At 46.8% G+C, this 10,433-nt stretch overlaps 1 protein-coding gene across 1 annotated transcript in view; it reads left to right on the plus strand.

Moving 5' to 3' along the window:
• Positions 1–9,302, plus strand: part of LOC102932261 (aldehyde oxidase 2-like) — a 98,639-nt gene extending 89,337 nt beyond the window's left edge. The window contains 3 exon segments of the mRNA XM_037912807.2: positions 494–682; positions 3,794–3,961; positions 9,151–9,302. Coding sequence (XP_037768735.1) covers positions 494–682; positions 3,794–3,961; positions 9,151–9,204 — 411 coding nt within the window. The 3' untranslated portion in view covers positions 9,205–9,302.
• Positions 9,303–10,433: the final 1,131 nt, after the last annotated feature.

Genomic DNA, 10,433 nt, shown 5'->3' on the forward strand with positions numbered 1-10,433 from the left:
AGACCCCTAATTTTTAGCTAGCCACTCAGATTAAAAGAGGTAACGCTGTCAAATAAAAGCGTCTGACAACTTTTCTAGGAAGAAATGTCAATTGCCATCCACAATTCCTTTTTCAATGTGTGTTAGATTGAATTAATTATTTATATTACAGTTCTTGGGCAAATTCCTGGTCCTGTGAGTAGAGCCATTGAAGTGACTAGGCCAGATTCTGCTCAGTTACACCAGTGTATATCTGAAATAACTCTACTGACATCACTGACTTTATGCTGGATTTACACTGGGGTAAGGGAGAGTAGAATTAGACCCAGTGGGAATATTTTTGAGAGTACAACTTGGTCTCATATCATCCTACTTAGTTTAGCATTTGTCTTTGGCCCAGTTGCCATGGAAGGAAAGGAGCCAGTTAATGTTGTAGATCTAAAAGTTTAGTTGTATTCACATTTTTATCTTTTAATGTGAATGAAAATAGAAATTGTGTACATTTTTTCCTCAGATTGAAGGTGCCTTTGTTCAGGGGGTTGGACTTTATACAATGGAAGAAATAAAGTTCTCCCCAGAAGGAGAGCAGTACACTCTGGGTCCAGATACGTATAAAATCCCTGCTGTCTGTGACATACCTGAACAGCTCAGGGTTTACTTGCTGCCAAACTCCCGAAACCCAATTGCCATCTACTCCTCCAAGGTAAATAAGCCAACTGTGCTGTATAAAGTCATAGAAAGTTTTGAACGTTACCAAAGTGCATGTGTGGTGTATGTATTTAAAAAGTGCTTTCCAGCTGTTGTGATATTACAGATTTCAGAGATGTTCCCTGTACTTAAAATGGGGAATACCACAGGCACCAGTAATACCTCTAGAACCAGAAAGACCTATATAAGTTCACCTGCTGTGAGAAAAAGGATAATTTTCATGCATTAATTTATTTTGATTTTTTGTCTTTCTTATTATATACTTGTATTACAGTAGAACTTAGAAGGTCTCATCTGAGATTGAGACTTGAGTGTACCAGATGCTGTACATACACATAGTAAGAGACAGAGCCTGCCCTCAAGAGCTTACAATAAACACAGGGTGGAAGAAAGGAAGAATTATTATCTCTATTTTACTGATGGGGAAGTGAGGCAAAGAGAGATTAAGAGGCTTGCCCAGTGTCTCACAGGAAAACGGAATACAGATCTCCCATTGCCTTATCCACAAGAAACTTCCTTCATATCCTTTCCATCTTGTGCTGTAAGGGTAAATTCACCCCTGTGCAGAGCCAGCTCAAGGCTTATGCACCAATTACATCCTCAGAATAGAGTTTAAGTGGGACTGTAATGGTGTGTAGGCCTTGTACTGGTAAGAGAGGCAGATGTCCAGTGCCCCAGCCTAGTATCTGGAGGAACTGCATCTGAGACATTGGAATTTCCAGGAGAAAGTTCACTTTGGATGCCTACTAGGGATGAATATATTTAATAGCTTAGAGCAAATAGACATTTTCTAGTGGAGATGATGCTAGAGACAGAAATCATCACAGTTCTTTGGAGAGATTAAACAATGCAAACTTTATCCATTCAGGAACTGGACTAAAGAAAGGAAGGCTGCCTAGTTCTGTTTCATCATATATGATTAAATCCACTTATAAGGAATTTGGATGGATTGAAGGTGTATTCATACTGAAAGTTCTGAATTGTTTCATTGCTTTGCAGTGTGACAGATGCAATCCAAGTCAGAGTGAACCTTTGCTAATAGGGTGACTATATTTCCCTATGCTGAATATGAGACACCTGGTAAAATTACTCGTATTAAAGTGAGTTCAACGGTAATCAATCAGAACTATGCAGTACAAACGTTCAAATTAACATGAAGTTGACTGAGCCCCGGTTAAAAAGAAATACTGCATAGTTGGATTCTTTTTATTTACCTTCTTATCTTTAAGGCTTTTGGGTTCACATAGGGAGGGGTGACACACACATCCCTGCCTCCCTACACACACGGAGAAAGGTGACACACACATACTTCCGTACACCTCTCTCGCATAGGGAGGTGACCGACCGACCAACCTGACCCTCCCTGCCCAGCACTCTCTGCCCTCCATGCCTGGCTGGGCCCCCAGGACGGACCCGCCTCTCCTGGTACCTGGTGCCGCGTCTTCCTGAGGCAACATGTGGATGGGAGGCATGCAGGATCACGTGCCCCCCAGATTTCTGCCACGGTTCACACCATAATGTGGCCAGTAGCAGCCTTTCGGCACTGCGGAAGGGAAGGGACAGGAGCTGCTTCCAGCTGCAGGGGAGGAAGGGATGACCTGGCCAGTGTGGTTGCAGAGCTCACCCCCCGCCACACACCCGCTCTGGAAGCAACTTGTCCCTTCCTGCCCACACAGTGTTGAAAGGCAGCTAACACCTCCAGGCTGCTCTTAGCCACCAACATAACCCAGCCGCCTCCTGTCCCCCTGCTACAGTATAGGCAGGAGACGGTTAAGCCCTAAGGATGTATTGTGCACCAGGGCCCAGGGAACCTGACTGCAGGGGCTTCAGTGAACCTTGCCAGAGAGATGGCTCTGCAGGGGAGGGTGCCTGGGAACCAAGCAGCCTCACACCTCTCTCCCTGGGGGCAGGACTCAGGGCAGGGGGGTGGAGGGTGAAGAGGGTGCTAAGCCCCTGCTCCAGGGGCTACTGTGGAGCCTGCAGGTTCGGGGCATGAACAGGCTAGAAATCGCTTCCCCCCCATCCCCCGTGCCACTCTAGCGTTTAGCTGAGGTGCAGAGAGACTTCAAGGGCTTGGCTCCTCCTTGGCAGCATCCCGGGCCAGAGGCTCTTGGGCTTTACCGGGGTGCCAGGCCAGCCCAGCCCGAGGCAGTGGGGGAAGGAAGGAGCCTGCTGGCCAGGCTCTTGGTGAGCTGAGTGCTCTGACCAGGGGCTGGTTCTTCGCACAGCACTGGGAGCAGGATGCGCCCCACTGGGGGGGATATGGAGGAGCAGCGGGGGGGGGGGGGAGGGCAAAGCATGGAGAGGACAGAGAGAGGGGGAGCACGTAAAGAGCTGATGGGTGAGCAGCAGAGAGAACACAAAACTGGCCGCTGCCTCGCACCTCCCCGCACTCACCAGCCACCGCAGCATGCAGCCACTGCCAGCCAGAAACAGGACGGGGGGCAGGGACCTGCTGGCCCAGAGCTGGCACGCAACAGGGGCTGCACTGACAGACCAGCAGGGAGAGCGGTCGTCCCTGCGCACTGCAGCTTTGCCTCACCACCAGCCTTGAACACCCACCCTCATCGTCAGCTGCTGGACCCCCCCACTCACCACTGGTGGGTGGGCAGCTTGCAAGCAGAGATCCGGCCAGCAGCAGAATCCACCAGTACTGATGTGGGGAGGACAGGGGACAGAAAATACGGGACAATTTGCCCATTTTTAAGAAAAAGTCAAGACAGCTGCAGGAGGCTTAAATACAGGACTGTCCCTTTAAAAACGGGACATCTGGTCACCCTACTTATAGTGGAGATGTGCTATGAATTTAAAAAAAAAACAAAAACATTATGAGCCAAATCCTTGTCCTCAACTCTTCTATGGCTTGGAGCACTCAGAGCCCTGAGGAGATTTATTGTGTCCAGCTGTGTTGATATAAAACTTAAGTGTCTGAGCCAGCACTTCAGCAGGCCTAGCTCCATTGACGTCAATTGGCCAAATCTTCAGCTGGTGTAAGTCGATGTAGTTTCAGTGGAGTTATCTCAGTTTGTGCCAGCTAAGGATGTGGCCCCCTGTTGTCAATCAGTTTCTAACGCAAACCTATGTGTCTGCCTTTGTTCCCTGCAAGGGGATGGGTGAGGCAGGGCTGTTCCTGGGATGTTCTGTGTTCTTTGCTATCTGGGATGCAGTGGCCGCTGTGCGGAAGGAAAGAGGATTAACCAGGATCTTCACACTGAACAGCCCCCTGACAGTGGAGCGGATTCGAATGGCCTGTACCAATCAGTTTACTGAGATGGTAATGGGTTTTTAATCAATTCTTTGGAAACATTATTGGGTTAGCCTCCTCCTCTTCCTTACTTCATGCCTTGATTTTGAATTATTCTCTATTCACACAAATTGATCATTGAGCTGCATCTTTTTTACATACTGCATTACACTCACTGGAGCCTGCATTTTATTGAGTTGACTATACTTCGTTCTATTTTTTTTTTTGGGGGGGGGGGGGGGTGGCCAGCGCAGCATATACTGACAGCTAGAGATGAGCAATCATAAACTGCAGGGTTGGCTGAATCAGGCTCTGAACCTACCAATCTGTTCAATTTCTTCATTGATAATTACTTGAATTTATGTAGCACCTTCCCTCCAGAAGAACCCAAAAGTACTTTACAAATTATGGGCTGACTTTGTTCCGTGTGTCATTTCATTTACTTCTGTAGCATTACACCAGTAATGAATTTGTTCCCATACAAGTATCTATATTTACAGTGGCTTCCAAATAATATCTGCATGGCCCTTAAGGTGTTGGCTTTAAGCTGTGAAGCTCTAGGGCCTGATTCTCTCAGATCATCTCATTCTCTGTGTGACACTCGGCCTTTTTATCACTGGTGGTTATCGCATCCTGGGTTGTATGAGAGACTAGAAGCAGGGCTTTCTTGCTGAGGGTCCTCAACTGTAGAATTCATTTGATTCACCAGAGCCTAGATGCTTGGCCTTCACATCATATTATATGTATCCTTTGTTCTCCCAAGCTTTCTTTGTGGGGTGGAAGGGAATTGAAGGATGTATTCTGTCACAGTGGGACAGCATTAACTTCTGTGGGTTGGCTGGAGGATTATGTAGCATGACTCAACATGCCCCCACTCCTTGCCCTCCTATTCCACTCCCAAACTCAAAGAGCACAAAATACCCAGGATTCACAGAAAGGCTTCTGTAGGGTTGGAGGGAGAGGTGCATGATGCCACGTTGTGCCCCCACCTGACAGATATGGGCCATTTTTGCAGGTTTTTCTGCTGCATTAATCCCCCCTCTGTGCTCTAAACATAGAGGGATGACCTGGCCCTGACACCTCTGGCCTTGCTTGCCAAGAATCTATGTCCATTTATAGTCTGCAGTAAAAGAAATGGAGTAAAGCATGGAAGCCAAACCACATAAGTGGCAAAGGTTTAGCCATCATTGTAGCCAAAACAAACTAAACTAATCACCCTTTCTTGGGATGGGAAAATAGGCTCTGTTTTGTTGTTTGGGAGCCATCAAACCAGGTTATGATAAGTGCCTTTATTTAAAGTTTTCCCCTTAAATCACTCCCTTGTAGAGTATGTGTTTGCAGTCATAACTTGTCAATGTCAGCTGAGGAGTCTCTCTCTGCCTGCTTAGATAAACACACCACAGCATGTTCTGATTCAAGCTGGTTTTGGTGGCGCTATAACACAGCAGAGAAAACTATCCAGGCAATTCCCCAGCAGGCTTAAAGGGCGGATCAAACCAGACGCAGATGGAATCTGCTCACAACCTCTGTCCTACCCAATCTTGGTGTTAGAAAAAGGAAATAATGATGAGTACACTGGTGAGCCACAGAGCGAGGGACGTTGTGAAACACTGGGAACACATTGCCAGCCCAGCTGCTAAGCACAGGGCCATGCAGAAATTCGGCTTGGCCGTTCTGTGGATGATAACACAAGCTGACTGTTTTTGCTTCCAACTCTCCAGACACTTGGAAAAGCATACACCAGTTACACTACTGTGCTTCCAGTGGAAAAGAGGGGGATAGGGACCGACAGAAGAGCATGTAGCATGATGAAACAGGCAGCCATGCCCTCTTCACTCAGGGTGAACTACAATAGGCATGGAGACACAGCCCAGAGCTCTCTGTGTCACTGAAGCTCCCAGCTGGGGGCAGGAGGCTGGCCAAAAATGTCAGTATGAAGAGGCTGCTGTGGGCAGGCAGACACAGTGAATCCAGTGGCCGAGACTGTTTGATCCAGGGGCGTAGAGGGGCAGCATCTGAAAATAACAGTCTTGGAGGGGCATCCTTGCAACCCCTTTGCCTGCCTGCAAGTTGGGGGAATGAATTCCATCTCCACCTCTGCTTATTTCCCTGCACAATGTTAAATGTAGGCCATACTTACAGGACGGGGGATTCTATCCTAGAAAGCAGTGACTGAGAAATATTTGGGAGACATGGTAGATAATCAGATGAACATTAGCTCCCAGTGCAACCCTCTGACCAAAAGGGCTAATGCAATTCTTGAATGGATAAATTGGGGAATGTCAAGAAGGGGCAAAGAGGTTATTATACCTCTCTATTTGGCACTGATGTGACCACGGCTGGAATACTGTGTCCAGTTCTGGTGCCCACAATTCAAGATGTTGATAAATTGGAGAGGGTTCAGAGAAGAGCCACAAGAATGATTAAAAGATAAGAAAACATGACTTATAGGGATAGATTCAAGGAGCTCAATCTACTTAGTTTGACAAAGAGATGGTTAAGGGGTGACTTGATTACAGACTGTCAGTGCCTACATGGGGAACAAATTTTTGATACTGGGCTTTTCAGTCTAGCAGAGAAAAGTATAACATGATGCAATGGCTAGTAGATGAAGCTAGACAAATTCAGACTGGAAATAAGGTATACATTTTTAACAGTGCGAGCAATTAACCACTGGAACAGTTTACCAAGGATCATGGTAGATTCTCCATCACTGCGTATTTTTAAATCAAGATTGAATGTTTTTCCAAAAGATGCTCTAGGAATTATTTTGCAGAAGCTCTATGGCCTGTGTTATACAGGAGGTCAGACTAGATGATCACAGTGGTCCCTTCTGGTCTTGGAATTTATGAATTACTTAGTTTATTATTATTACTTATACTACAATGATGCTAGAGGCTGTGACAATTCTTGGGATACACAGGACTGTGAGTCACCCTGTTACCCCTGTGCCTCCAGCGTAGGGGAGACTTACTTGTGCATAGCTGGGGGTCAACTCAGCTCCCTGACAGCACCAGCCTGTTAGTCACCCAACCGCTCTCCTCTGGGCTATGACAGCCCTTGCTTTGCTTTGCAGGTTAACAATAGGTGTACCCAAATCCCCAAGCCTCTTTGAAGTGTTTCCTTGTAGCGTCTAGCCCCTTCTCCAATGAACACACACAGAAACAACCGGGCTGCTGGCCACAGAGGAACAGTGTACACACCAGCTTGAATGACTCAGGTCAGGATCAGCACCTAGCTTAATATCACAGCATTTAGCTGTATTGGTAGTGCAAACAAGGATATTACCAAAGATTCAAGAGGTACCGTGTAAGGATAATGGAAACAAAAGATTACATATAAAGCAAAATCATAACATGCTTTCTAGAGCCTAAACTTAACTATTAGGTTAATCTCCTGTCCAATGAAGTTTATCTCACTCAAAGCCTTGTGCGCTGTCCTCCACCAAGGCTAGTTGTGATGCAGTTTTCATGAAAGTAAATCCATTGCCTGTTTACTTCCGAGGTGCAGAATGACAGGGTATCGTCTTTGTTTGAAGGCCAAAAGAAGGGGTTCAAGAAAGATTTATTTGAGGATGTGGTCCCCATTGAGTATGGATTGTAATTGTTTGATGATACCTTGTATGGATTTCATTTTGGGGTAGTAGGTGACAACTAGGGATGGGCGGTCTTAGGAGGTTTTTTAGATACAGTTGCTGCACACAGTCATAACTAGGCAGTGTGAGAAAAATCTATTGACTTGGAAAATGAATGTCACTAAGGAGAAGGCCATTTTTACAGGCAAATTTTTGTTAATTTTTTTTACTCGCAAATATGCTCCCTGCAAAAATGTGAATGCAATTATATATCTATATACCCTGATCTTATAAACTTTATGGCAGTGGAACCAAAGACCAGGATGAGTCCCCAGTTCTTTTCTAGGAGGGCTTCTCACTCACCCTCCTGCCACACATCTCCAGTCCTTTCTCAGCCTCTTTACAGAAGTCTCAGTTCCCTGGTGTTAATAGGGTGTTTAGCAGTGTCCTTCAAGGCTGGCAGTCTGCCCAGGAGACAGTATTAGCCTGATTAATTTAACTCCTATTTGCTAATGCCCACCCCTACTTCCTGATCCTCAACCTTACTTTCAGAAAACATCCGCAAAAAATTAAAATGGCACCAGCACAGCCATTGCAGTGGGGAGGGATTGAGTCACAAAGGAAAAGACTGGGTCACTGATGGTTAACAAACCAGACCTTCTCCCTTGCTGTTTGTGCAGGAATTTCAGTCGTGTCTAGCGTTCAAGAGCAATCCCTTTACCACAGGCAATTCACCTTGTTTTGGCCAGTGACACCAAGTCTGTGTCCTCCGAGATTTCCTTCTGATGGGGATAAAGCAGTGGGAATCCCACTCCTTTTTAAGTCAGAGGCAAGGGGCTTAAGGCAACACAATATAATTTATTTCCTCCCATACCCATCTAAACCCCTGCATGAAAATTCTGCTTGGTTCATCTTATGTGGCTTGAAGGGGAAGCATGGGAGAGTTGGGGGAATGGGGCGGGAAATGGTGTTGATGCGGGAGAGCTGATTTTTGTGGCCCTGCAGGGTTTTCCCCCAGAAAGTTATTGCTGGTGAACATTAACTCTCACTCCACACCTTCAGACTTTCCACAGGGGAGGTTGGGGCTAAGCATAAAAAGAGAAACCAAGACAGAACAGTTCCCAAGGCAGCCATCAGACTAAACCATGGAAGGTCTAAGACTCTGCACTGATGCCCGCCCCATCACTCTAAAAATTTCCTTAGATCTGCGCGATTTCCCTGCAGATGTCATGACCTCTGTGGTTTAATATAGCCACAGTTCCACAGATAACCAATCTCTACACACCCCTCCCGCCCCATCACATGATGTAGTGGAAACACTATTGCCAATTTTTCTATCTAACTTGGGCCCTTTGGCCTATAGGCTCATCCCTGAGCGGCCTGAGCTGCTGTGTTACTGGAGCTTGATTTTCATTAACTATGGTTATAAATCTTCAACAAGCTACTTAAGGTCATGGCTGATTTTACAATCCATTATAATCAAGGTGTGAAAGTATGGATTAGCGTGAGCAGTGACATTTACATGGATAAAAAGAAAACATTTTCGGCCCACAGATTTTGAATTACAGTGAATTCTCTCTTGTTTAATAACGTCAAACTTAATAAAACTATGATTTTTTCTTTTTTCTTTTTTTTTCCCTTTTAGATTGCCAAAGATAAGCCTGGAACCTATAAACCTTGGGCGATCGACATTGCCTAATACTGTGTTTTCCAAAGTATGAAATAATTATGTGACTGTTTCCATCACTGTTGGAATTAAAGCATTCCAAATGTAGAAATAAAATATTTGATTTAAAACCCACTGTCACACACACATTTGTGGACCAAGATATTATTAATTGCAGCTCCACTGTATTGACAGAAAGGAGATCTTTAATTTTGGAGAAACTTGGGGACCAAATTCTGTTCTCTGTTACATCATTGTAAATCTGGAGTAACCCCATGGCCTTCAAGGTAATTACACACTGGAGTAAGAGAAAGCAGAATTTACCCCCAAATCGCAAGCTATGCTTCTTTGTCACTTGCATCATCCCCTTTATGACCCACTTACACCCGTTTGTTGTCATTATTATTAATTGAGTCTATTGCTGTAGCACCGGGGTGGGCAAACCTTTTGGCCCAAGGGCCACATCGGGGTGCAAAACTGTATGGAGAGGCAGGTAGGGAAGGCTGTGCCTCACCAAACAGCCTGGCCCCTGCCCCCTATCCAACCCCTCCCACTTCCCCCCTCTGACTGCCCCCCTCAGAACCCCCCACCCATCCAACCCCCCAGCTCCTTGTCCCCTGACTTCCCCCTCCAAGGACCCCTGCCCCTAACCACCCCCCGGAACCCTCCCCCGAGAACCTCTGCCCTATCCAACCGCCCCCTGTTCCCCATCCCCTGACCGCCCCCTCCTGAAACTCCACCCCCTGCTCCCTCCCCCTTGACTGCCCCCTGGGACTACCTGCCCCTTATCCAACCCCCCGGCCCAGGCCCCCTTACCATGCCACTCAGAGCAGCATGTCGGACAGCCGTGCCACCTGGCCAGAGCTAGACATGCTGCTGCTCTGCCCGGCAGGAGCACACAGCCCCACTGCCCACCAGAGCACTGCCCGCGTGGCGGCATGATTGCGGGGGAGGGGGAACAGTAGGGGAGGGGCCAGGGGTTAGCCTCTCCAGCCGGGAGCTCAGGGGCCAGGCAGGACAGTGCCGCGGGCCGGATGTGGCCCGCGGGCTGTAGTTTGCCCATCTCTGCCGTAGCTGTATAAATAAACAGCTGAACTACCTAGCCTGTGTTCTGGTTCTGAATTATGTTATGAACTTGTAACCACAAGGAATTGGGTTGTGGGTTTTGAAGGACTGACACCCACCCGAGCCTGAGCTTGGAGTTGGGGATTACCTCTGGTAAGCTTTCTAGCTATGTGGGTAGGTTCTTTGATTGTTTTTTA

This window comes from Chelonia mydas, chromosome 11, assembly GCF_015237465.2.
Source record: "Chelonia mydas isolate rCheMyd1 chromosome 11, rCheMyd1.pri.v2, whole genome shotgun sequence".
Taxonomy (NCBI): Eukaryota; Metazoa; Chordata; order Testudines; family Cheloniidae; genus Chelonia; species Chelonia mydas.